General features: G+C 50.8%; 9 protein-coding genes across 9 annotated transcripts; 5 read left to right on the top strand and 4 right to left on the bottom strand.

Annotated features, from left to right (window-relative positions):
• Window positions 1–919: 919 nt before the first annotated feature.
• LRP88_11254 (uncharacterized protein) lies at window positions 920–1,984 on the top strand (the record flags this gene model as incomplete). Its single annotated transcript, XM_083247685.1, has 1 exon — window positions 920–1,984. The coding sequence occupies one exon, from the start codon at window positions 920–922 to the stop codon at window positions 1,982–1,984; it is 1,065 nt and encodes a 354-aa protein (XP_083096833.1).
• A 1,143-nt stretch (window positions 1,985–3,127) lies between these two features.
• Window positions 3,128–4,414, top strand: LRP88_11253 (endonuclease/exonuclease/phosphatase family protein; the record flags this gene model as incomplete). The annotated part of the gene is made up of 3 exons (XM_083247684.1): window positions 3,128–3,645; window positions 3,694–3,972; window positions 4,027–4,414. 3 exons carry the CDS (start codon window positions 3,128–3,130, stop codon window positions 4,412–4,414), a joined length of 1,185 nt encoding a protein of 394 aa, XP_083096832.1.
• Window positions 4,415–5,160: 746 nt separating this feature from the next.
• Window positions 5,161–6,778, top strand: LRP88_11252 (histidine phosphatase superfamily; the record flags this gene model as incomplete). The annotated part of the gene is made up of 4 exons (XM_083247683.1): window positions 5,161–5,326; window positions 5,376–5,509; window positions 5,559–5,707; window positions 5,755–6,778. 4 exons carry the CDS (start codon window positions 5,161–5,163, stop codon window positions 6,776–6,778), a joined length of 1,473 nt encoding a protein of 490 aa, XP_083096831.1.
• A 259-nt stretch (window positions 6,779–7,037) lies between these two features.
• Window positions 7,038–9,138, bottom strand: LRP88_11251 (uncharacterized protein; the record flags this gene model as incomplete). The annotated part of the gene is made up of 13 exons (XM_083247682.1): window positions 7,038–7,353; window positions 7,406–7,497; window positions 7,546–7,669; window positions 7,718–7,808; window positions 7,856–7,963; window positions 8,014–8,065; window positions 8,115–8,168; window positions 8,220–8,379; window positions 8,430–8,500; window positions 8,555–8,608; window positions 8,668–8,749; window positions 8,803–8,882; window positions 8,932–9,138. 13 exons carry the CDS (start codon window positions 9,136–9,138, stop codon window positions 7,038–7,040), a joined length of 1,491 nt encoding a protein of 496 aa, XP_083096830.1.
• Window positions 9,139–9,844: 706 nt separating this feature from the next.
• Window positions 9,845–11,440, bottom strand: LRP88_11250 (uncharacterized protein; the record flags this gene model as incomplete). The annotated part of the gene is made up of 1 exon (XM_083247681.1): window positions 9,845–11,440. The coding sequence occupies one exon, from the start codon at window positions 11,438–11,440 to the stop codon at window positions 9,845–9,847; it is 1,596 nt and encodes a 531-aa protein (XP_083096829.1).
• Window positions 11,441–12,353: 913 nt separating this feature from the next.
• LRP88_11249 (uncharacterized protein) lies at window positions 12,354–13,975 on the top strand (the record flags this gene model as incomplete). Its single annotated transcript, XM_083247680.1, has 6 exons — window positions 12,354–12,831; window positions 12,887–12,960; window positions 13,010–13,132; window positions 13,188–13,224; window positions 13,280–13,401; window positions 13,457–13,975. The coding sequence occupies 6 exons, from the start codon at window positions 12,354–12,356 to the stop codon at window positions 13,973–13,975; spliced, it is 1,353 nt and encodes a 450-aa protein (XP_083096828.1).
• A 2,156-nt stretch (window positions 13,976–16,131) lies between these two features.
• Window positions 16,132–17,915, bottom strand: LRP88_11248 (FAD binding domain-containing protein; the record flags this gene model as incomplete). Its single annotated transcript, XM_083247679.1, has 6 exons — window positions 16,132–16,218; window positions 16,276–16,497; window positions 16,562–16,734; window positions 16,797–17,150; window positions 17,240–17,446; window positions 17,522–17,915. 6 exons carry the CDS (start codon window positions 17,913–17,915, stop codon window positions 16,132–16,134), a joined length of 1,437 nt encoding a protein of 478 aa, XP_083096827.1.
• A 3,677-nt stretch (window positions 17,916–21,592) lies between these two features.
• On the top strand, window positions 21,593–22,837 carry LRP88_11247 (uncharacterized protein; the record flags this gene model as incomplete). Its single annotated transcript, XM_083247678.1, has 4 exons — window positions 21,593–21,845; window positions 21,899–22,267; window positions 22,315–22,440; window positions 22,494–22,837. 4 exons carry the CDS (start codon window positions 21,593–21,595, stop codon window positions 22,835–22,837), a joined length of 1,092 nt encoding a protein of 363 aa, XP_083096826.1.
• A 124-nt stretch (window positions 22,838–22,961) lies between these two features.
• Window positions 22,962–24,554, bottom strand: LRP88_11246 (FAD dependent oxidoreductase-domain-containing protein; the record flags this gene model as incomplete). Its single annotated transcript, XM_083247677.1, has 3 exons — window positions 22,962–23,867; window positions 23,919–24,487; window positions 24,542–24,554. 3 exons carry the CDS (start codon window positions 24,552–24,554, stop codon window positions 22,962–22,964), a joined length of 1,488 nt encoding a protein of 495 aa, XP_083096825.1.
• Between the last annotated feature and the right edge of the window lie 873 nt (window positions 24,555–25,427).

The raw sequence follows: 25,427 nt of genomic DNA, 5'->3' as shown, positions 1-25,427 counted from the left end.
TTTCGCTAGTGTCTTTGATCTCCGGATCCGATTCTTTCTGCTCATGCCGGGAGAATGGAGCTGGGGAAAGCCGATGTGGGGCCGAGCCGCCGACCGGACTTCCGACTGAGCCGTGAGGACAATAAGGTGACGGGCTGAAATAAGCTATAAAGCTCGGAATAAACTTGTGGTCAGATTAAAGATGAACATGTCACCGCCCGTCATGTCTTCCAACAATCTTCCGTGCGTTTCGGCGAAACAAGGGGCCACTGCGACATGGCCGATAAGGGGCTATCAACTGAAACATCTTGGCCGTCTCAAGGGCCGCAGTCTAGGCCAATTATAGCAGTGACGTGACGTGCCCGGAAAATTAAAACCCGGCAGTTAAGATCTCGCCTTGAAGATGGCGGAATTCATCGCCTTGAGGAGAATGGAGAGATGACGCAATGGGAGAAATGTCAGTGTCGGGAGGGATCGTCGAATCGATGATGTCCAAGAAAGTGTTCATAAATTCCATTAGAAATGTCATCCGTCGCGCGATACTGGCCACATTTTAAGCATAATATGTTTCAAGGAAGCTTATTTGCAGGTCATCGCGTCCTCGGTTCCTGAATGCCTGGGGAAGCCCTTGCAGTTTGCCTCAGGTCTTGTTTGGAAAAAGACCATCCCCTGTTCCTCGCCTAGAATGACAGGGCCTCTACCATTCTACACCCGACTCTCCCGCAACGACGCTGTCCCCGGATTGGTGCAGAATTAGAGTTGTTCTGGATCAACGTGATCCTCTAATGCCAATGTTTGTTTGAGAGAGATCATCGCATTAGGGGCATCGCGATATGCCTCCCTGAACAACATAAATAGCTTGTCCCCGTTCCTCCATCTTTAGAGGAGCAGGACTGTGTCCCATTCCTTTATCCCCACATCGCCCAAGATAATCGCAACCATGGTCCGAGCCTTGATCCCAACCGCCGCCCTCGCCCTCATCGGAGGCGTCCAAGCCCAGTGTGGTGCTGGCACACCCGACGCCCAGGTGACGGGCTCCGACGGCTCCTTCACAGCTACCAGCGGGTCTGGAGAGGTCTACTCGGGTTCCGACTATCTTGCCGCGATCCAAGCTGCCATCGACTCCATCAGCAGCGGCCAGCGTGTCTCTGTTATTGCGTCGGGTTCGATTGGTGCAGGCACCATCAGCATTGACAGCGGCAAGATCTTTGAGGGATGTGGTACCATTGACGTTGCCAACCGAGCTGGACACGGCGCTATCGAGTCCCTTGACACCACGGATGTTCAGATTCCTTACCTCACCATGACTGGCTCTCCTTACTTTGGCCTCCGATTCTACGGTACTAAGAACCTGGTGCTCGGAGAAATCACAATGAACCTTAGCGGAGGCTTGGGTATCCGATTCGACCGAGACAAGGCCGCCAACTCCAACGTTAAGATGGGCACTATCAGTGTCACTGGTGCCGGTAGCCACGCCGTTGAGACCTGGAACATTGATGGTCTCGAGATCGACCAGGTTATCGCCCGCGACGTCGGCGAAGCCGGTCTCCTCATCCAAAAGACCACCAACGCTAAGGTCGGTCTCGTCGACGGTAGCAACGTCGGTGCAGGTACTGGATACGGCACCCTTCGCTTCGCCAACAACAACGGCCAGGGTGCCAACGGCGAGTACGAGACAAACATTTTCATCGACAAGGTTGTCTCCCGCGGTGGTGGCCGTGGCGTTTTCTGCGTTTCCCAGTCTGGTGCCGCTGAAATCGAGACTGTCGACCTGGCTGACAACGGCAACAACGCCATTCTCATCGAGAACTGCTACAACGTCAAGATTAACGGTGGCACTGTCAAGGGAGGTGGTGAGGTTCGTCTGGCTGCTCGTGACGAGTTCCCCAACAACCGCGACATCTCTGTCACCCTCGAGGTCAACGACAACTCGGTCCGCGAGTCGCCTTGCGGTGAGAACATTAGTTGGTCCATCACTGGCAACGCCAAACAGAACATCTGTTAAGAAGCTAGCCTCCGTTAAGGCTGGGGTGGTAACGTCGAGAGTGCTATTACTCGGCTGTTGCCTTTTTTGCACCATTCATCACTGTATATACTTTGCTTTCGACCTGTACTATAGTTCTCAGCTGGCTTGAAAACTGCTCCACGTTGGATGCAGCGTGAGGGATTGTTAATACTTGCAAATCGGCACAATAGTTGAAATCAATTCTTTAGGCACTTGTTCAAATGGCATTGTTTGTGTGTAATTGTGAAAGGGGTGATGACGTAGAGGCATAGAACCTCGAGTCTAAACTGATACTGAGATGTAATGAGAACGTGAAAGATGAATTAAGTTTGCTGAGTTGAAGTTATTATGGTAGAACAAGCCGGTCTCATCCATTGCTCTTCCTTTAGGCCTGACCAGCCGTACGCCCTGCTGATCACTTATGTTGATTTAACACTTGTCCTGCCTACGTATCCATGCAAGGGGAAGCTTAAGAAATAGGCACCGTGTTTGTTGAGGCTATGAGGACACCCCTTCAATGGAGACGATCTTGCTGCATCCGCTACTGGCATGTTGAGTGCTGTGACTCGCACCGGACATCACCATAGTAACAAAGAACATAGTTTCTAATACATGTCCGCATTAAAACCTAATTAGAAAACACTTCGACTGCAACTGATAGGAACTGTTGCAAGTTGTGCACTCTACGCCTTGTTGGTTTATCTAACGTTGGATGCCTAGCCGTTATCTGCAACGGCAAAGGCAAATAACAAGAACAAACTTCCTTGAGCTCGCAATGGCTCGTCTCAATGCAGATACGACTTGCTTTAAGCATAAACAAGGTTCTAAAGAGCAATGCTCAGCCCCATTCGATTCTTGTGACCCACTTTTGCCTCGGAGGGACGATCTATGTGAGAAGAGTTTTAAGATTCTGGTGGGAGATGTTGATGAGAATGAAAAAGCCTAACGTGTTTTTCGTCCATAAAAGAATGTCTTCTTTCCTTCTCTTCTCTGTTTACCTTTTCCCTCCTTCATCAACATCGATCACAGTCACAGACAAACAACGAATACCAACGTTCATCACATCTTTCACTTATCACCACTTGCTTATCACAGCTTTCACTCATCATCACTTTCAACCATCACCACTTCCCACTTTCAAAAATGTTCTTCAGCTCTGTTGCCATTTCCCTCATGGCCCCTGCCCTGTGTCTGGGCTGGCCAGTAGACTACACCGCATTCAAGAAAGCATCCTCCAAGCACAAGATGGAGACCTGCAAGAATGCTTCGTCTTTCAACCTCCTCACCTACAACGTGGCTGGCCTCCCAGAAATCATCAACCGCAACGGTATTGAAGACAAGAAGCTCGCCGCGGCCTATATTGGCCTGCACCTTCGTGAGGAGGCATACGATGTTGTCCACCTCCAAGAGGACTTTCATCTTCACGACCACATCACTACCAACGACAACCACACTTACCAGACCTTTTCTTCTGGCGATGTCATAGACGGCGACGGCCTCAATACAATTTCTTGGTACAATAGTTCCATCTTTGATCGCTACACCTGGAAGGAGTGTGCTATCAACGGCGGCGACTGCCTGACTCCTAAGGGTTTCACATATATGACATCTCACATTGACGGACTGGAGGTTGATCTTTACAACCTCCACGCGGACGCTGGGTATGTAATCTGTAAAGTATTCGTGGATAATAGCTAACATCACCTTAGAAATCAGTGGCCCGATCGATTGGCTCGCTCCGAGGGAATCGACCAGCTTCTTCGTCACATCAAGAAGTACTCCAATGGCCGACCCGTCATTCTCGCTGGCGACTTCAACGACGTGTGGACTCACCCAAAGCGCACTATCAACAAGCTGACAGACGTCGGCTTCACCGATGCTTGGGTCAAGCTCCAGCACAACGGCACCATCCCCGAGAACAACGGGAAGAGCAATGGGTGCGCCCACCCACCCCAGAACAACTCATGTGAGGTTGTGGACAAGGTTTTGTAAGTTGCTTCTTGAATCATGATGTTATTGAGAAAAGACTAACTTTCTTTTAGCTATCGGTCTGGCAGGTTTGTGAACCTAGATGCCGTCAAGTTCAACTACGAGTCTGAGATCTTTGTCTCGAAATACAACTCACCCCTGTCGGATCATGCCCCCGTCCGTGTTGATTTCGCCTGGTCCCGTAAGGCGGTCAAGGATCCTAAGGAGGTTAAGGAACCCAAGATGTCTGAGGAACCTGAGCAGTCTGAGCAGCCCGAGGAGGCTAAGGAGGCTAAGAAGCACAAGGGGATGAAGAAACCTGAGGAGGTTAAGAAGCCTAGGGTGAAGAAGCCTCAGCAGACAGAGAAGAAGGAAAAAGAGGAGAAGACTAAGAAGGTTGAAGAGCCCAAGAAGTCTGAAGACCCCAAGCCAATTCTATACCCCATGGCTCGAGGAGCTTGAGGGTTCTGAGAAGCAAGGGGGTTTGAGAGGTACAAGAAAGCAAGGCGTTTGGAAGGCGTTTTCGGTTTTTCATCACTAAAATACTCTATGAGATTGTCAAAATAGCTGATGTGATGGGTTTGGGTTAGAAATTGATTAAGAATGGGTTAAGGGTGGTGTCGGGGTTTTGGTGTTAGTTTTACTATTCAATCAATTCTTTACTTCTCACTGACGCTCTTGATTGCGAATCTCCTCATTTATCGGGATTCAGAATATCTCCCGAGCCCAAGACCCGATATCCTTTGCATACGAGCATCTTTATCCTTAACGGGAATCACGCATGGAATAGCGAGCATGGACACCCATCGCGGCCCGCTTGCCGAATACAGTAACCTAGTCCTTGACCGAGGCATGGGTCAAGGCTACGCCGTCGATTATCCGGCTCTAGCATTTGTCGAATGGATTAATCGCGCTTTTGCACGTGGTTGCATGATATCACTTCTCCTCTTTTTGTCACCGCGAACGCTCAACTTGGCAGTGGTTCCCCAATGGTTCGACAAACGTTCCTCAGGGTTGTTTAGTGCTTGGCGTCGGCGAACGAGGGCTTAACATGGCATTTCATTTCCGCTCCTTGCCAGTAGATAAGTAGTTATATATCGTGGTAGCCATTGTATTTGTTCGCATCGTGGAAGCAGGCAGCGCAACTCTTTCACTCCTCAACCTCGGTCTTGTCAATTGTTGGGGGTCCTCTGAATCATCATTCCATCATGAAGCTCCACAACCTTGGTCTGGTTGCTTTGAGCTCAAACAGCTTGGCCCAATACATTGATATTGGAACCTTGCTGGATCCAGTTCAGCCTGTTCTGTTTCCCGATGCTGAGAGAGCAAAGAACCCTCTGGCTCATCTTGGAGCCAATGGGCCATGGCACATCGGTGAGTAGCATCTGATCATCATTTGCGAAAAAATCTTATCCTTCGCCAGGCCCTGATGTTACTGGCATCTCTTCCGAGATCCCCGACGGCTGCGTTGTCGACCAGGCCGCCTACGTATCCCGACATGGATCCCGTTACCCAGATTCGGGCGCTCACAGCTCATGGGTTGAAATGGCTCGTCGTGTAAGTCGCCCGAATCTCGGCATACGCTACACACTCTGACAATTCAAAGTTCAAAGAGAGCAAATACACTGCCACAGGACCTTTGGCATTCTTCCACACCTGGGATACTCCCCTGACCAACCCCGACATGCAAATCGCCCAGCTCAGCAAGACTGGCTACAAGGAGTTGTTCGATATGGGATACACTCTGCGCATCAGGTATGCATCCGAATTGTGCGATCTAAGTATTCTTCTGACAGGTGTAGATATCCTGACCTCTACCAAGAGGGCGACAATTTTTACGTTTGGGCCAACAACTACACACGCGTTCTCCAGACCGCCAAGCTCTTCGTCCACGGTTACCTTGGAACCAATTCCTCTCTGGGAACAGTCGTCTCTGTTACTGGCAAGGGTATGCCGGCTCACCTCGGTGACACGCTTGCTCCTTCGGATATGTGTCCAGCTTTCAAAGATGACAGCGACAAGCAGCAGGCCGCGTGGCGGGCTACTTGGCTGCCGTCGTTTAAAAAGCGACTTTATCAGTACATCAAGGGAGACCTTCAGTTGGATGACGCTCACTGGAACGACTTCCCTTACATCTGTGGTTTCGAGTCACAGATTACCGGTCATCTTTCGCCCTTCTGCAACACCTTCACTCAGAAGGAGCTTGAGCAGTATGAGTACCAACAGGACTTGAGATACTACTACGGCGTGGGTCCTGCCGCGAATGTGGCGTCCAAGATGATGGTTCCATTCCTCAACGCTTTGGTTCAGAGATTCGTTGCTGGCCCAGATGCTGAGGGCGTTGACTTTGAGGGTCGTCCTTTCAAGCTCCCCAAGCTACTGATGAGCTTCCTTAACGACGGTCAGTTGAACGAGCTCGCGGTTGCAACCGGCGTCTTCGACAAGCAAAAGGTTCTTCCTCTCGATCGCATCCCCAAGGATCGACTCTGGCGCAGCTCCAACATCTCACCCATGCGAGGCACCATTGCCTTTGAGCGGCTCAGCTGCCCAGTGAAGGGAAACCCTCACAAGCCCAGCAACAAGAAGGACACCTTTATCCGAGTTCGTATCAACGACGCAGTCTATCCCGTGCCCTCGTGCCAGGACGGCCCGGGTAAGTCTTGCTCGGTGAAGAAATATGCTCAGTACTTGGAGAAGCGACTCAGGAAGGACGGAAACTTTGCCAAGATCTGCAACGCTACTGATGCCGCTACGCCTACTAAGGTTCTTGGAGCCAGTTTCTTCACTGACTTGGCTCAGCCGCACTTGCAACCGGTGAAGCCTTAGATGGGGTGCAGTCACGGGGATGACATGGAGTCTCATGGCTGGTTGGGCACGATTTTGCAATGTAGTTGTTACGACAGCGAGGTCATGGGTTAATGAGAAGGGCTCTGATTCTTGATAATATCATTCATCAAGGTTAATGCAATGGTGACGAGCCCAGATGCTTGATTGGCTACCTTGACGCATGCATGCAGGCCGCAAAAGTATATCGACACCATAAGCCACAATCCATCCATCGTTCAAAACTTTATGCAAACCATGTCTACTCAGACCCAGGCTCAGCATCATCCTTGTTGGTACCAGTAGTTAGCTGTCCTTGCTTCTTGGCCCGCTTCTTCTCCCATCTGAAGCCAAAGTAAATGGCGATGTATAAGAAGACAGCAAACGTGGCGAATCCGACGTAGAGTTTGGCTCCGATGCGCCAGTTTGGTGCCTCAGATGCAGGATAAGCTGCAAGAGGCACAAATGCGCTGAGGAGGTAGGCAAACAGAGTTCCAGATGCGAAGAGCACTGTTCGGACTTGAGGTTCGTGGGGCAAGTTCTCCGAGGCCCAAGAACATAGCAGCATCATCGACACCCTGGCTCACGTCAGTAAAGATGATTGAATGGTCAGCTAACGGTGATACTCACGCTCCTGTATAATTCATGTACCAGCCAGCCATGTACAGTTGTTCGTTCTTGGGTCGGACGATGAGAATAGCCAGGGACGTAATATTGACAGTCTGCTAATGTTAGACGAGATTCGTGGAAAGAGGGGAATGAGGCCTTACAGAATGTACGAGCAAGAATGGTAGACGCTTGCCAAAGTAATCGCTCGCACTGCTATAAATGACCTCAGCAGCCAGCTGGGCCGCTTGTCCAATAATCGGCAGATAGTTCAGCATCGCAACAGTACTTAAGCCGTGTCAGTTTCAAGTTCGCGATTCTCAGGGGCGCACCAACTATTTCTTAGTCCCGTTAGGGTTCTTGAGAGACTTCAGCCAGAGGTTGTAGTAGTTGGATGGAGTGAAATTGCCACCAATGGGCCACGCAACTGAAAATTGTTAGATACGGGGTGAAAAGTGCCCATGGATAGCTTACTTCCGATCGCCCACAGTTGCCAGAACGTGAAGCATCGCAAAAAGCTCTTTGGGGTAATGCCTATCTGAGGCTTTCGGTTGACTCGACGAGCACGGGCAAGGGCGATTTCTAGGAAACGTTAGAACATCGCACCACGGATCTCAGATATGGGAGCTTACCGATGTGACGAGGCTTAAGATAGAACTTTGCAAGGCGATTTGGGCTCTCGGGCTATTGAGCTGTCAGTGCCGTCTCCACTCCAGGCTTCTACTTCACTTACGTATCCCGGGAGCAGGAAAAAGGCCACCAGAGCTACAGCAATCGTGCAGACTCCCTAAGAAGCCAGTCAGTCGATATGAAATCATTAATGATGACGTTATCTCACATTGATGATAAAGGCCCAACGCCATCCCGCACGGCCCAGAACACCCTCCATGTTGGTCGACAACCCTCCCTGCATGGCGCCAGAGATCATGGCGCCAGCGGGTTGAGCGATGTTGTATAGACTCATCCTCAGAGCCACCTCATGTGGGAGGTACCATTGGCTAGAAAAGGATTAGTTACGCAGAGTTGCAGAAGAGGAAAGCGAACATACCTGATCATGGTGAAGTACGCAGGCCAGGTAGTTCCCTCGAAGAAGCCAATGAGGAACCGAAGCCCATAGACCTGGTACACGGTTAGTTGTTTGAAAGAATTTGTAGATTGAAAGATTATCCAAACCTGATTGTGGTTGGTAACTACCGATAGACAGCATGTCAACATTCCCCAAATCACCTATTGTTGTGTTAGAAGGGAGCAATAGGCAATGGGCTGATAGGCGTTTGCTTTCGTACCTCGCAGGCGGGCAGCCACTTCGAAGGGCCGATATGCGAGATGATAATGCAGGATGGCCAAAGCATTATGATATAACCGATACTAACGACGGTCAGTAGAGATCTTGATGGCCATGGTCTTGTTGATGAACCTACTTGAAATAGGTGGTGAAGAAGTTCAGCTCATTTCCATAGAGAGAAAGATCCTCCTTCATGCCCGAGACATAGGCATTGCTCTGAGATGTGTTAGTTTTCAATAGGCCTTTCAAGTTCGATGCCACTAACAATATTGGTCTGGTCAATGTACTTGAACATGTACCCCAGAAACCCGATGACCAGGAATCCAAGATCAAGTCTCCAGACAAACGCCCTTTCTTCTTTTGGGTCGACATAGCCGCTGTCCTCAAGTACCGTCTGAACTGGCGTCTTGCTGTCGCGGTCATAGCTTGATGGAGACGAGGTATCGTGTGCCTGGATAATATCGGTAGCCATCTTGCAAAAGAGCTGCAGGTGATCTCCCCAAGCCGATACAAAAGCCAATAAGCCAGTACAAGACGCAGCCAAGGTGCCAATAAAAAGGAAAACCAAAGCGTGGTCAGGTTTAGTCGGGGTTTATCCACCCGAGGCGATATCTGATTGCATCAGCTCCAGGACTGAGTGCGTGCTCATGAAACATGGGTCAACAAGGGGGCAACTTGAACCAACTCGGCCGGAGGTTCGAGCACGCTATAGGAAGCCTGTATCCGAAGGAGCATGGATACTACTAGTTCGAGTACCCTGCATGCTGGCGTCGGGGCACTTCCGATCTTTGGGGATTTTGCCTTTTCTATCTTGGATGGGTGGGGGTTTGACGATTTATCACTTGCATTGAGCTATTTCCGCACGCAAAATCCGTCAAGATCTTCGAACCTTAAGCTCTTCGACAAAAAATGCATTGGCTAACCTGTTCAGGCTATTGGACAACAGTCGCGGGGTGAAGTGCCAACACGTAATGTGGTGCTGACCATTTGAGATCTGAGTTGACACGTTCGCTGATCATGACAGGTGCCTGTTAGCCAATAGTGACGAGTCTCCCTAGGATACGGCCAAGATTTCTACATAGCTAGTGAGATATGGTTATAATGTGGAAGTAGAGTAGACGGCAGGAAACGGAACTGTTTCGTATTGAATCCCGGGCAACCCAGGTATCATCTGTCGTTTAGAACTTCAGACGCAGGAATTCGTCTAGAGGTATCAACGTCTTAATCTTGCCTTGCCGGAACAAATTTCTTCTCTTCTTGTACGCTCTATGAGTTGCAAGCCATTCCTCCGTGTGTCCCTGCATCGGCTCAACGTCTGGACCCGTCGCGGTCCCATTCACAGAGTCCACAAGATCTTTGATGTACGCAAGCTCAGCACCCTCTTCTGCCAAACTATGGAAGTTTCGCCCTCTTCCTCTCAGGCTGATCCTCTTGTTGTAGGCGTCTCGGAGAGCTTGCTTACTGGGTAGGCGTGTCTTCCCGGTGAGAACGCGTGCGATGGCTTGTGCTTGAAAGTCAAACACGGAGAAGGTGGAAACGTAGTACGGAATTCCGACAAAGCATAGAGACGGATCTTCGATATAGAAGATATCTCTGTGTAGGTTATGCACCATGTTTGCTTCCGAGGTGACCAACACTTCTGGGGTAGCATCGTCGGGGTTCAGGCTGTCGTTGTGATATTGGGGTAGAAACGGGAACGAGGTGAGATAGCCCGTAGCCACAATGACGTGGTGAATGTCTTTGAGGGTTTGCCCATCCTTCAAGACAATCTGGCCCGGGATAGGTGATTGCTCCTTGAGACCACCTTTGGGAATAGCATTAGAGTCCAGTGTGAACCCCGTCACACCGCCAACCCTCTTGACGATCTGGGGCAGAACATCTGTCGGGTGATCAAATTGGCCTCCTCGGGTACTTTGATAGACGCCTGTAGTCACGTCGCTCAACTCTCGACAAACGTCGAGAGACGAGGTACCGCCTCCGATAACCAGGATATTCTTTTCTCGAAAGCGGTTCGGGTTGCGATACTCCTTCGTATGACTGATCCTGTCCTTGAACAGCTCCTTCCACTGGCTCAGCCCTGGGATATCAGGAACACGAGGGAGATTGTAGTGACCAGAGCAGACGACGATGGCATCAAAATCCCATGACCTCTCAACAATCCGCGGCGAACCATCTTTTGGGAGCAAAGTGATAGTTCTAATGATCCACGTTGATCCATCTGGCGACTTTGTAGCACTCTCGACTCGGGTATTATAGAGAGTGACCTCGTCAAGGCCATTTTCGGTGCTGAGGTTTTGGAGATATTTCGCAATCTCCCAGTGGCTCACGTTTTCGGGAGTTCCTTTTGGCCAGGGCTTGAGGTTGCTGTACAGCAACCTGGTCGGGACATTGTTCTTTAACCCAGAGTATGCCGGTCCAGGAGGAGCAAAGGCGACCTCGAGGGCATCCCCATCAGAGGTTTTCAGTGGATGGTGCTGCTTGCTCAGTTGTTGTGGGAGAAACTGGCCAGGGACCGACGTCGCATAATCCCCTAGCGACGCTGGCTTGCTGGGGTATATTACACTGTTGGAGTCCGTTCTCGGATCGAAGTTCCAAACACCAGATGATACACCTGATCGCTCAAACACCACCACGTTGGCCCCTTGCCTGAGCAGGTGAGCACCGGCGCAGATACCGCTTACCCCGGAGCCAACGACAGCCACGCGGGTGCCTTGACCAAAGGTCGGTGCTTCAGTTGAAGGGGCGGCTGTGCCATCTTGCGGTATAGAACCCATTGCAGGGGAGAGAGCGGTATGATGGCGCAAGAAAAGGGAGAGGGCTGCCAGCTATTCGGATGATGTGCAGGGAGCCGTGGTCAGATAAGAAACGCTCCCATCGCTGTGCGTGAAAGCTCAGAATACTTTCCCATCACGCTTCGAATGCCCGCGGAGATTAGGATTAGCTGCGTATCTGCGAATAACCCCATACCGGGTGGGATAGCATCTGAGCGGGGGACGTCCGACGTAGCAATAAGCCCTGTCGAGCTCGTTATCTCCAGTTTCAGAGATTCCACTCCACCTGGAGAGGATATAATCATCTCCTCGCCTAATCAGATGGTGTCAAGGCTCAATATCCTAGCACGCGTAAGGTAGCATCTATCACGCAATGGATCCTGTGCCGTGTACCCGACACAACGTTAAGCTTGAAGATAAAGTCCCGCAGAAAATGTGCTTTCTTCTGACTAGGACAGATGCCTAATGTTGCTATAAACGGGGACGGGATGCAGATCGGCAGGCATACTCATTAGTAATCCTCGCAATGGTATCAAATCACTCTCGAGTATGCGTCAGTTGCGCGATCAGGGACCACTATTCCATCAACGTCGAAACTATAGCCGAGGATTGGTATGGTGCGCTTGGGACGGAAATAAGCCGTGGATGCCGACCCCAGGATTTAGTCCCTTTCCAAGGCCTTGTTATGGTTAGAGCTGTCGGAGTATTGCGACTGCATGGCATGTTGAGACTCCGACGACGAGAGTTGCTTGGTGCTGTGCGCGATTTCGGAGGACTTGGGGCTTGACATTGTACTACAATCTCGTGTTACTTATTGTGAGTCCAAAGTCGTCATCGAGAGCCAAGTGCTTGGTCAGAGATGGGCATCCCATGGCCCTTACACCAACACCTCGTACCTAGGTATACAAATTCCGCCATGGGTCAAGAGGCGCCAAACTCCAGTTCGGATGTTCCCCCCATCTCTAATGGGGCACCCAAACTCAACATTGCAATTGCAGGTGGTGGCATCGCCGGATTTATCACTGCCATCGCCTTGCGTAAACATCCAGGAGTCAACGTTCAGGTTTACGAACGTGCACCAGAATTAACTGAGATCGGTGCCAGTATTGGACTCGGGCCCAACGGTCTGAGCTCTTTGGACAAGCTTGGAGTTGAAAATGCTCTTACTGGCGATATCCTGTATCGACAGAAGTCCGGGTGGCCAATGATCTATCGACATTGGAAAACTGGAGAGATTATCGATCATGACGAGCATCACAATGTCAAAGACAAGAGGCACTTCACGACGCGCTATCACAGAGCCCATCTTAACAAGGCTCTCTACGAAAACCTTCCAAGCGAGATTGTCCATTTTGGCAAGAAGTTAACTAACATCAAGGCGGACGCACGCGAAGGTTAGCAGCTTTCCCAGTGAATACACGGTTAACATTGAGACTAACTGCTGAGAAGGCGTAACTCTATCATTTGAAGATGGTACAATTGCGAAAGCGGACATTTGTATCGGCTCAGATGGTGTGCATTCTGTAAGTCCTCAATTCGTCCATGAATTGGCCAGTGTGTTGATAATTGCAGCGCGTACGCAAGACGTTTGTACCATCGCATACACTTCGCTGGACCGGATGGGTGGCACTCCGGGCCGTCTACGACGCTTCTTTGCTAGATGGTATTGATTACCCTGAAGACGCTGCTCACTGGGTGAGTTCTACAAGACAAGAGCTAAATAGACTGTTGACTTATTCACCCCGCACAGATTGGTCACGGACGACACCTTTTCCAGTCTCCGCTAGGTGAGTGTTCTGTATTTTGACTTACTACTCGATATTTCTGATAATAACTTCGTAGGCAAGGGACTCTTCACCGTGGTAGGGGGGTATAACGCTGATCCCAATGACCCCAACACACCAGGACAAGGCGTCAAATGGGATGACGTGGGTGATGTTGAACAGTTCAGGGAGTTGTACAAGGTAAGTGGCTTATTACCAAGTCTGGAACACTTTAGGTTGATAACCTCTTTCCTAGGACTGGCACCCTGCTATTCGTGCCTTCACCCAAGCTGCTCCCTACATCAGGCAGTTTCCCAACTACACCGGCGACCCCCTTGAAACCTGGTCATTCGAGAATAGGGTTGTCCTTGTTGGCGATGCCGCACATGGTCATGGCGGTGCTTTTGCAGCTGGAGGATCTCTAGCCATCAATGACGCCCACGCCCTGTCCCTAGCTCTTCTCCACGTCTGGCCTCCTTCATCAATCCGGAAGCCCTCGTTAGCCGAGATTGGCAGAATATTTGAGCTTTATGAGGCGACAAGAAAGCCACAGGTGAACAAACTTCTGGGTGCTGTTCATAAGGCTGTTGCAGGCAAAAAGCTCAAGCTGGAGGACGGGAAACCTGAGACAGATGAGCAGCTTCGCCAGAGAGTACTTGACAGGATGGATCCATACTGGATTGCCGAGCATGATATCGTGGCTGCATTTGGGGAAGTTATTGCCAAAGAGAAAGGAGATGGTGTGAAATTTGGTAGCAGCAAGCTAAGAGACTAAGACGAGAGTGCACTCAGCGGAGTGTTTTTGAGTGTCACGTCTCTAAACGAGTCAATCCATGGTCAGTGACATCTCGCAGTAATGGGAAAGCAATGAGCTCTCATACTCTGAGCCTCTGCAAAGAGCCTCCGTCGCCCAGCATAGCGTGTCCCTCGAGCCTCAACAGCGCTGTTCACGGGAAGTCCAGCGGTGGCCTCTTTCTCGCTCATATCCGACCGCCTCCCGGCCGCTTCCGCCGCAGAAATCTATTATCCCTCGACAGCGGGTCGCTCTTCTTATTAAATAACTCTGTTCAATGAGTTGTGGCGCAGAGATGAACCTGGCGTCTCCAGTTGCTCAAGAAGTCTCATGCCATCGTCAGCCGAATCATGAACGATATGGCTATTTTACCCAAGCTTCATATCTTTCCCAACGCTTGATATGTTTAGTACCCAGGTGTTGGTTGGGCAGAATTGTCCAGCCAAATCTGTAAATCAACCAAATGTCCTCGTCGTCGGGAGTTGAGAGCTGTTGGGTGCCGTAGGAAGCTCAAATTAGATACGCCGCTCTTCCAGAAATTTCCTCCTAGTTGCCGGCGAGCGGCTGACGGCGACTGTGCTGCCCTCCGCTTCAACCAAAGCTCAATACGATACGCAGGTGGCTGAGAAGGCGCCCAAGCCTTAGACCGGAGGCCCAAACTTGGGCATTAGCTGGGGTGCTGAGAATACTACCTTCACCCGCCCCCTGCTGCACGGCTTTGACCCCACACTAGCACGACGTATACCAAGGCTAGCCTAGTGATATAGCATAGGCAGGCCGCCATGGTGAGGTAGTCGCCCAGGCTGAGCGGCTGTCTGGCGACTTTCCTCCAGACGAGCCTCGTCCCTATGACGAGGAGGGCGAGGCAGCTGAAGAGTCAGAGGAGGAGCAGCGTTGGATTATCCATGGCGAATCCCATGTGGGAAGAAACGGACGATCAAAACTTCATGCAGGGACAGAAGCCGGGGGGGATTTCGTCCCGTCTTTTTATTGAGAAACGCGCCCACCCTTCCTCCTCGTTGCTATCTAATCGGACTCGGCCTCCGTCCAGGCCACGCTGTAGCGCACCCTACGTAGCCGATCCCTAGGTTTTCTTTCCAACGGCCGTTTACTATCATTTGCACCAGCGACTCCACTAGCAACGCGGGGATAGGGTTTAGTGCGTTCAGCTGGACTTTGGTGCACGCCACCTCGAAATACGCCCTGTTCTTCTTCTTCTTCTCAGAGCAACGGCACACAACCACCAGGACATTGACAGTCAACAACGGACACCTACAGCAGCGCCTCGCTCATCGGCTTTTCCGGTTCCCCTGGCGTCCAGGGCTGCGCACGATCTTCTCCAAGCCATGTTCAAGCAACCCCGCAAGCCCACCAACCTGCTGGAAACGGCCAGTATACATGACATTGTCAACTAGGCCTTCTGGAATAAGCATATTCTTTAGCTGATCTTGGTACGTTAGGAACCCGGCATCTTCTAGGAACAGGATTGGACTCCTATATCTAACACAGCTTATCAGGCAATTGTCTAGTTAGCTCTACCTGTCTATCGCGCCCCTGACCACACCTTGGCCACCACCCTTGCCGACCATAGAACTTTAAAGATCAGGGGATAGGCTTAGTTTTATCGCTTAGCTTCCCTCTTTACCGGATTGCAATCCCAATCGAGGTGGGAGATGCGGTAAAAGGACTCAAATCTCTACGACACTGAACGCACGCGCAGCTGTCCAAGAGGCTTAGGATGTTCTTGAACCAGGTTTCCTGAACACGGAATGCTACGTTGGAATAGCTTCAATTGACAAGGCTGACTCGCGGACGGTACCTCGCGGCCTGGGAAGGTGCACTTCTTCCCCCAACCCCCTTGTCAGTGGTCTCGAGGATATACATAAGCTTTCTGGCTACAACCACATTGATGCGGGTTCCTCGTGGGTGTTGTATCCATTGCTAATTTGTCAGATGCGCATTGGGGAAGAAATGCTGCTGAGGACAAAAACAGACCGCATCACTTGGTGATATCCCACCCCCTTCCCTCGTCTGCCCTCACGACGATCACCTTCTAACATCACGACAAAGTCCGATAGAAACCATCTAAGTGTATGATCACGAGCCCCTCGACAATGCCTAGGCCATCGCTTCCTTCTTCAAGGGTTAATAATTGCCTTGAATCTCAGCTCCGGGTCATATTTCCTCCTAAGCTCGACCAACTTATCCCAATGCAGGGCATATGACTAGCAAGATTAGCACATGCAACAAGATTTCCAAGGGCAATTTGGAATGAGACTCACCTTCTTGGGGTCCTGCAGGTCATCCAATCCGGGGGGCATAACCATGGCATCAGCTTCATGGTCCTTTAGAATCTCCTGCGGCGCGTTCAGGATCAGGTCCCGGGCCTTTGCCTCCTGCTCATCAGTGCCATTTGCTGGGCAGCCAGTGATGATCAAGAGGTAATGCTTCGCGTCCAGCGGACGAGGCCAGGCGACCTCGGAGATGCCGCCAATAGGTGGAGCCTGACAAGACTGTTAGATCGGCGAATTTCCTAGGAAAGGGGACTCGTCTTCCAACAGAACTCACAAAAACAAGAAGCTCCAAGACCGTCATCGTCAACCCGTGAATCTGCGGGTCGACATGCCGCACCCTGTCATGCCACTCGATAGTGCGGACAATCGTGTCCTCATCTAGGTCTGCCATCGCCAGAGGCAGAGCCCGGAAATTGGTCATTGTGCTTCGAAGGGTGGCAACATTTTCTGAACAGAACGCATTTCGTCAGAGAACCGCAAGGTCACCGGGGCAAATTGGGGGAACAAACGTTGCATGTCAACCACGCCCTTCATGTCTGTCACGGTGGTCAAGTCGACGGCGCCAGGCATCTCGAGTGCCCACTTGAAGGCTTCGCGGCCATGAGCTTCGCCGCAGCCATCGAATACATGGACCCCGAGCATATCTCCGGTAACAGACCGGAGCTGGTCCTCGTCCAGGAGCTTGGAGAGCATGAACTCTTGGACCAGGTACGCGAGGCAGTTCACCTTTGGGTGTTGAGGCTTGGAAACGAAACGGAGGATCTGCTGTGCCAGTGTTCGCAGGTCCTTGCGAGGGATCAGGATAATGCCGGACCAGATTGCAGTCGAATACGGGTGTGCGCGGAGCACAGCCTTGGTCATGACTAGACAATCCGAGTCAGCTCATTGGCCCATCATTAGGAAGGGGACCAAGTTTGCTTTGGCATAAAAGGCTCTGGGCTTTCCCACGTACCTCCAAAGCCTCCACCACTTCCTCGAAGGGCCCAAAGGAGGTCTGGCTCGGTAGAAGCCATGACAATCGTGCCATCGTACTTGACGACCTCTGCGTCGACAAAGTTCACAGGGTCAGAGATGCATCCAAACTCGCTAGTCATCCAAGAGTATCCGCCATGAAGGATGGAGCCGCCGACACCGACACTCGGAGTTCTCGCAACAGCCACTGCAAAAACATTGTCTTTAGTGCTCTGAAAATTCCCGCGACGAGGGAAGACAGGCCTGTGCCGCTACGACGTACCACTGTATTCTGGATCAACCTCCCGCATATTCTTGGCGACCTCGATCCAGGTGATCCCCGTTCCGATAGTTGCCAATTTTCTCGTCGTGTCATACTCAAAGCTGGTGAACCGGAGCAGGCTGATCATGGCATCCTGAGCAGACGGGGAGCCAAAACCATGGCCTCGAATGTGAAAGTCTAGCTTGGACTTGTAAAGAAAACGGATGATCTTGGACAGTGCCTCGGTCTCGGAAGGTACAAAGACTACTGGAGGGCGAAGATCCTTCTTGGTCGAGAAGGTCGTGACATGCACACCGTAGTCCGGGTGAGACTGAGTGATGACATCCTTGGGATCCAGCTGGCTTGTCAGAGGTTCAAGCTCAGTGAGGATATCGTCAACGGAACGCCTGGACATGGTGAGGATGGTGGTGATGAGATAGATGGTCAATGCAAGGGAAGAAATATTGGGCTTGAGGGTAATGAATGTAGAAGGACCGCGCAAGCCACGCCTTTTATAGATGGGTTGCCCTCGAGCCCCATATGCCGTTTGTCCAGTCCACGGGTCTCTGTGTGTGTAGGGAGATGCCAAAGATGCCAAAGTTCGGCCTTACTTGCCCACTAGTAAGTTCAGCGAAAGTACACAGGGGCTCCAAGGCAACCCTAGATAGATCACCATGGCCCGATACCATCTGTCCAGATGGACCGGCCCACCTAGTGCATAGGATCAGGACGCTTCGGCGTTTTGTATCAGAGCATTCTGACGGCGTGGGGCGGATTCGAACCCCCCCGGGAGAGTCGGCAGTGGCCCGTGGGATCGGGTGGCTGACACTGGCCCCTCCCCGAGGGCAGGATCCTCGCTTTCGGGTTTCGGTGCTCGGTGATTCTAGTTTGCCGAGCTGCGGTTCGATTTAACGATGTACTGGCTCATCCCCAGCTCTTTTGATGCATTCTCGTTCCCTTCTGACATGCTGCTCTCAGATGTTCTAGATGCATAGAGGCTGCTCCCCGCTATCCTAACTAGAAAGTGGGCACGTTTGTGACTCTCCGTCACTGGCCAGTCTCATAGAAGGAGAATATCTCTGAGCCTCATCTTCCCAGAAACAATCTAATGGTCCGTGGAGGAACTAGACCACGGCGACTGAACTTATACACGGCTTCAATATCCCATGCTCTCTACTGCACAAGGATTCTCCCCCCTCTACCTTGACCATGAGGCATGGGCCCTAGCCGTATTCCCGATGTTGATGCACCGTCCCTTCTTGAACTTGTCACTCCCACCATCCGCCCACCAATCTCTAATGCTACCTAAACACGAATTCGAGTTGTAAAAGTAAGCCCTCTGGCGATGACGCCCGTAGGCCAATATTTGGAAGGACTGTGTGGGGCAGCTAGGGGCAGCACAGGCGTTGCCCCAGACATTGAAGATCTCGGACTCACCGGTGTAGCCTCGGCCTTTGAAGGAACGGATCTTAAATGAGGAGGCTCCCATGGTGAGGTAGAGAATGGTGATGACTTTTCCGATTCGCATTCTGAAAGATGAGGAACTGGATGCTGCCGGTTTGATTTCTAGAGGAGATGGTGGGTGCTGTGTTAGCTGGGATGATTTCCCTTCACGGGAAGGAGGGTCCTTTAAATAGACTCAGGCAAAATGACTTCTTTGTACTGTATTCTTCTACCTTTTGGTTTCAACTACGTACTACGTAGTGCTTAACCTCGTAAAGTAAGTCAGTGCTACCTTACAATAAGATTAATGCCGTAAAGTTAGTGCTACTATCTACTAAGCTTACTCTCGTCAAGTAAGTCAGTGCGACCATCCAATGATATGTATCTCGGTTCCACAGCGACAAAGAGGGCTCAAGGTCTGTGTGGCAAGTCGGCCCTGTAACGCGTTCAACGATGAATACGGCCAAGATCCAGTCTTTGAGATGCATCTGGTCACTCGCAATGACATGATCAACCTTGTCGCTGGAAGTTTTCAAGAGAACAAGAATTGGGCCGAGCATCTAGCTCTGAATCCCCAAGCCACCTCTCAGCTGATTAGTGATAGTGTCACCAAGGCGAATGGAGTCTTTCAATGGGTCTCTCTTGTTCGGCTCCCGTTAGATGTCCTGGCAGACGGCGAATCGCCAACCCAGGCTGTCGACATTCAACAGGTACTCCAAGATCTCCCCTCGGAGTTGGGAGCTCTCTATGAGAAGATCTGGGCTAGAGTTCAGCCCGATAAGTTGCCAATGGGTTCCGTCATGATGCAAATTATGAGGGCCGTAAGGGGCCCCGTGTCATTCTTGACCATGTAGCTTGTTGAGTCCTTGAAACAGTGCTCGGTCCAAGTTGAGCCATACTCAACTGAGCTACCACCAAGATATATTGACGAATTTCAAACAAACACTAACGCCAAGATTCTTCTTAAACTGCAATGGAAGAGAAAACTCGTCGACTGCACCAAGGGCATCTTGGAGCTAAACTCAGAGGGGCACGGCTTCGTCGACTTCATCCACCGCACTGCGCGGGAATGGGCATCAAATCCCAAGACATGGGGACGCATCTGCAATGCATCACAGGAGACTTTCGACACTCATATTTATCTCCTCGAGGCAGATACACTTACCTTGTCCTGCAGGAGTCCCACATGGTCAGAGTTTGACGCCCAACTGCGAAATGCAGTAACGGATGCTTTTTGGCGCGCCAGCAAAGTCTTATTCACCCCACAGAATTCTAAAAAGGTCATTAAATGTCTAAACTCACTTGAAGAGACATGCAGAGAGCTAGGAGGGGAGGACCGCTGGAAGATAAGATCTTGCTGGGCCCCAGCCCGATTCGACGCTGACAACACGTTCGTGGGGCTGGCTGCTCGGTTCTCCATCCTACCATACATTGAGTGGGCTTTGCTGTCAGGCCATATTCGCCCACATAAGAAGCCTTCACAAGGTTCACTAGGTCTCCTAGAGAACGCCATCTTCGGACCGTTATACTACAATCCTCCGGTGGTGCCCCTAGGGAGCGGCGAACACCCAATTCCCCGTGATCAGAGATTAGCTACTGTTAAATATCTGTTGAAACATGGCTTTTACCAGTCTGAGGTACATACCTGGAGCGGCGTGCGAGACTTGAAAGATGAGCTGCAAAACATGCCTTCAACCGATCCCGAGTACGAGTATTATGCTGCTGTCGTGGCATGTCTAGATGACATGACCAAGATGGCGCAGATGAAGGCTACATTTACGTCGGCGTCAGAGCGCTTAAGATCTCGTGTCGGGTATCTTTTTGGCGGGGATTGAGAAAGACCAGGAGGTGACTGCGAGAGCTGGCAGTTTTGTAATTTCATGATGGATTATCTTGCAAGACAGGTAGTAAGGTCTTAAAATTGAATCTTGCGAGTGAACTCGCTTTACTATGGCCAATCTCGTAATACGTGTAGAGGAGGCTAGTACCGAATATGTACGCATTATTCGACATGCTGCAATGACGTAGGAGTAAAAGCCAAGCTAGCATAAAAGGTCGCAACCTATGGGTAATTCGCCAGAACTGGGAGTTAGATCACTCCGAGATCTATCCAACAAGGCTCTTGCAGGGCTGCCCGAAGCGGTAACTCTTATGCGATTGGGTGGTCAGCAGAGGCGGAGTTGCGAACTCAAATGAATCTTGGTAGACTAGCCATCAATGATGGCATGATGGCCCAGTCCGCCCGCCAAGGTCAAGGTTTTGCATCCTTTGACGGCACAGGTGTCTATTTTGAAGAGCGATTCGCTATGTTACGGCGGTAAGGCGGATCGTATTAAAGTCCGCGGCAGCTGAAAACCGAATCTCACGAGGGCTGGGATGTGGTTGCGGACTTGAAGCATCAGCGAGCGGAGTTGGTGCGGATTTGTGCGGACAATTCAACCAGCTGAACACAGTTCCATTATTCTGCGACATTGAATTTACCCGATCCTGAAAGGATGATTAAGCAGTCCCCCCGGTCCTGGAAGGATGTGAAATGAGTTTCCCCAACCGTAAGTTATAAAAGTCACAGGATATCCTGTGTGTTCTCCTAACTACCTCATTACACACCTTTCATCATCATCCATACTCCTCTCCCCCGACTCAGCTACAATGGCTCCTCTTGACAACCTCGCCGTGCCAAAGGGCTCCACTGTCCTTGTTACGGGAGCCAATGGTCTCCTCGGCTCCCATATTTCCAAGCAGTTCCTCGAGTTCGGTTACAACGTCCGTGGAACTGTTCGTAACCCCGAGAAAAACGCCTGGCTCAAGGCAGCCTTTGATAAGGAATATGGGCAAGGACGCTTTGAGTTCTTTCAGGTTTCAGACATGGTCGCTGAGGGCGCTTTCACTGAGGCCGTCAAAGGTATGTGAACAAGAGGGCGCAGAGGTAGATCCGGTTGCTGACAACTGCTCCAGGTGTCGCCGTTGTCGTGCATTCAGCCTCCAATATGTCTCTGGACCCCAACCCCAACGATGTCATCCCCGGTGTAATTGCCGGAGCTGTCAACGCCTTGAAGGCTGCATATGCGGAGCCGAGCGTAAAGCGCTTCGTTTACACATCATCCTCGTCTGCTACCGTCATTGCAGAGTCTTCCCAGACTGGCATCAATGTGACAGAGGAGACGTGGAATGAGGATGCTATCAAGAAGGCCTGGGCTGATCCTCCGTATACCATGGAGCGAGCCTCCGATACCTATGGTGCTAGCAAGGCTCAGGCAGAGAAAGAGGTGTGGAAGTACTATAAGGAGCACCATGACGAGCGCCCTGACATTGTCGTCAACACCGGTAAGTTGGGTTTGTGGTATCTGGTACGCTATCTAACGTGTTTATAGTGCTCCCTAACTTCAACTTTGGGCGATCGATTGATCCAGTAAACCAGGGATACCCGAGCAGCTCTGCCCTACCTGTCCTTCTTTACAACGGCCTGGTGACCGGTGTCCACCGCCTTGTGGTTCCTCGTATGTGATACTCCATCGCCATCGTTTCCAAATAATACTGATATTTCAAATAGAATATTTCGTCGACGTCGACGACACCGGCAGACTACATGTCGCAGCCGGAATCCTAGACCACGTCAAGGGTCAACGCATCTTTGCATACGGCGGTCGATTTAACTGGGACGCAGTTTTGGAAGTCCTCAGAAAGAATGAGCCAAGCAAGACGTTCCCTGAGAACTTTGCTGGAGGCCGAGACGCGAATGAGTATGAGGGTCGTGCCAAGGCAGAGCAGCTACTGCGAGACTTGGGCCGTCCTGGCTGGACTACACTCGAGGAGACAATTGTGGCAACCGTGGAAGGCCTGCGAGAAGCTGGCGATAAGCTCAAGGTTCGAGATTACGAGGAGCTTGGCTTGTAGTATAAGTTTGATAGACTTCATAGATGATCAAAGTTGCTCCCTTGCGATGGTTGGGAACTTTGCCTACCGTGGTGCCTCTTCAACGTCAAGTGCCCATGAATACATATGTTGGGCTTTTCTTCTATTAAATCTGGCTGGTAGGAGCTGTGCCACCCAGCATTATATGGTCCATCAGCGTCTCCGCCGCCTTCTCGGCAGTCCAGGATTTAATCCTCCAGGCAGTCAAAAGATACGCCCTTGGAAAGCCAAGAACCACTTCCTCTCCAAGAACCATCCTAGCCAAGGCCTCTCCACTAAGCCAGCATTTATCCATTCCATGTCCATTGAAGCCAGCTGCAATCCACTCACCGCTACCTGACCGGCCAGTGAGGCCCGCTGGGAGACAGCCCACAAGGGGCATGCCGTCCGCCGTAAAGCCCATGATTCCAGACCACACTTTGAGCGGCTCGGCAGGTGCAGCATCCTTCCAGATACGCGGTGCTGCCGAGGTCAGAGTATCGCGTGCATCATTCCCAACGAACGAGTCATCGCTCGTCAGCAGGCCACTTAAACTTTGGGACTCTCCGCCAAGAAACATGACTCCTGTCTTGGCATTCTGTTGAGCGTAGTAGAGCCCGAGGTGGATATGACCAGTCTCACCGTCATACGTCCCTTTGGATATGTGAGACCATGACATTCTGTCGCCAACATGAGGGAATGAAGGCCCTAGTTTCTGTGTCGACATTGTTCCCCGTAGAGGGTAGAGTTTGCCCACGAGATTAGGTATCAGGTGACCCGAGTATCCATTCGTGCAATGGACCACGCATTTGGCGCGCAGAACCCCTCGATGCGTATTGACAGTGTAAGGGAGTATCTGAGATGTTTCATCCTTGTGGTTGACGGAGAGAACCGGTGTGTTTGTTTCGAGGTTGAAACGGGAGGGGAAGTCTTTCCTCAACGATGCCAGGACTGCCGTAACCAGTCTATATGGCCACAGGGCTGCAACTCCATGTTGCTCCACGATACCTGCAACATTTTGAAAGCCAAAGACCTGTAGTTTGCGCGATGAGTATTCTGTCGAATAGATTATCTACTCACGCACCTTACTCGCATCTTCTTTCTTGCAGACTTTGTACATGATGCCGCCATCTGGAACAGCTTTGAGAAGCCGGTTCAATCCATCGACGGCTTCTTCGAAAGACTCTTGATCCTCAAGACCAGTCGTCGATATCACGTGGCGGAATTCGACAGCGGCGCCCTCTTCGGGATTGAGCTGTGTTGTAAGATCTTTGAGGCGACGAATGTTTGCTTCACTGAAGCGGACGGTTTCAACGGCTCGATCCATGCCAACCTCCTTGACGAGACTCGGGAACAAGGAGTCGCTATCTGAGACAAGATGGCCTCCATTTCTTCCGGTTGCTCCGCTTACGGCGGTGCGAGCTTCCAGCATCGTCACCCGGAGATCTCCGCCATGGTTCAAGAGGTAGTGTGCGACAGCAGTACCTGTGATACCAGAGCCGATGATGGCCACGTCAGTCTCCCTTGGCAACTCGGGAGACTGTGCATTGGAGACGGTTGGATGAGGGGGTTCTTGCCATGCCGCTTGAGTGGGGTTTGGACTTGGTAGACCCGGACGAGCAGTGATAAGCTTGACAGCGTCTTGGGTGAAGTCTGTGATTGTTTTAGTGCCTAATTTACGAAGAATATCTGGAAGGAATGAATCACCTGACTGGGACATGTTGGACTGTATGAATGAGAGGTTATTGAGGTGCTCGACGGGATGCTATGAATTGAAGCTCGAGGTAAGCGGTCCTACACGAATGGCCGCTTTTATTGCTTCTTTCAACTCGGATTAACTTTGGCCGAGATATTCATCAGCCCCCTCGGTTGCCTTCGGTTCTCCTCACATTTTACTTTCTTTAGAACTCCATTTCCGAGCCGTCACTGTTCGGTGTATCGTATCACAAAGTGCGTAGTAAATGAACTTATTAATCCTCATTTAGTGGACAAAAACTCTTCGAAATTTGTCTAACGTACTTAATAAGTAAGATGATCAGACAAGTGAGATGATCAAAAATCCCTCAACCTACATCATCACTATTTAATTAATTAATTCTCAACCACCTAATATGTCAGAAGGAAATAGAGAGGCTAGAGTTCTTCTTGCCCTTCAGGCCTATCAAAATACCCTAAACTTAAGTCTCCGGCGAGCCGCAAGAATCTATAAAGTCAACTATAGTACTCTCTTTAACCGCAATCAAGGCATTTAAGCCCGAGCTGATATTATCCCTAAATCACGTAAGCTATCTGATCTAGAGGAAGAGATCCTTCTTTACTTTATTCTTGACCTAGATTCGCGAGGATTCCCCCCCCGGCTGCGTGGTGTGAAAGATATGGCTAATTAATTACTTGCCGACCGCGACGCGTCACTAGTTGGCGTGCGCTAGGCTTTAAACTTCGTTAAGCGACACCTAGAGCTTAAGACGCGTTTTTTTCAGAAATATGACTACTAGAGAGCTAAGTGCGAAGATCTAACCATTATCCGCGATTAGTTTTAGCTTATGGCGAATATAATCGCGAAGTATGGCATCTGATTAAATAATATCTATAA

The sequence above is a fragment of the Fusarium phalaenopsidis genome (genome assembly GCF_050370095.1).
Source record: "Fusarium phalaenopsidis strain FUZ10S chromosome Unknown contig_32306, whole genome shotgun sequence".
Lineage (NCBI taxonomy): Eukaryota > Fungi > Ascomycota > Sordariomycetes > Hypocreales > Nectriaceae > Fusarium > Fusarium phalaenopsidis.
This window is presented reverse-complemented; position numbering and strand designations above follow the sequence as displayed.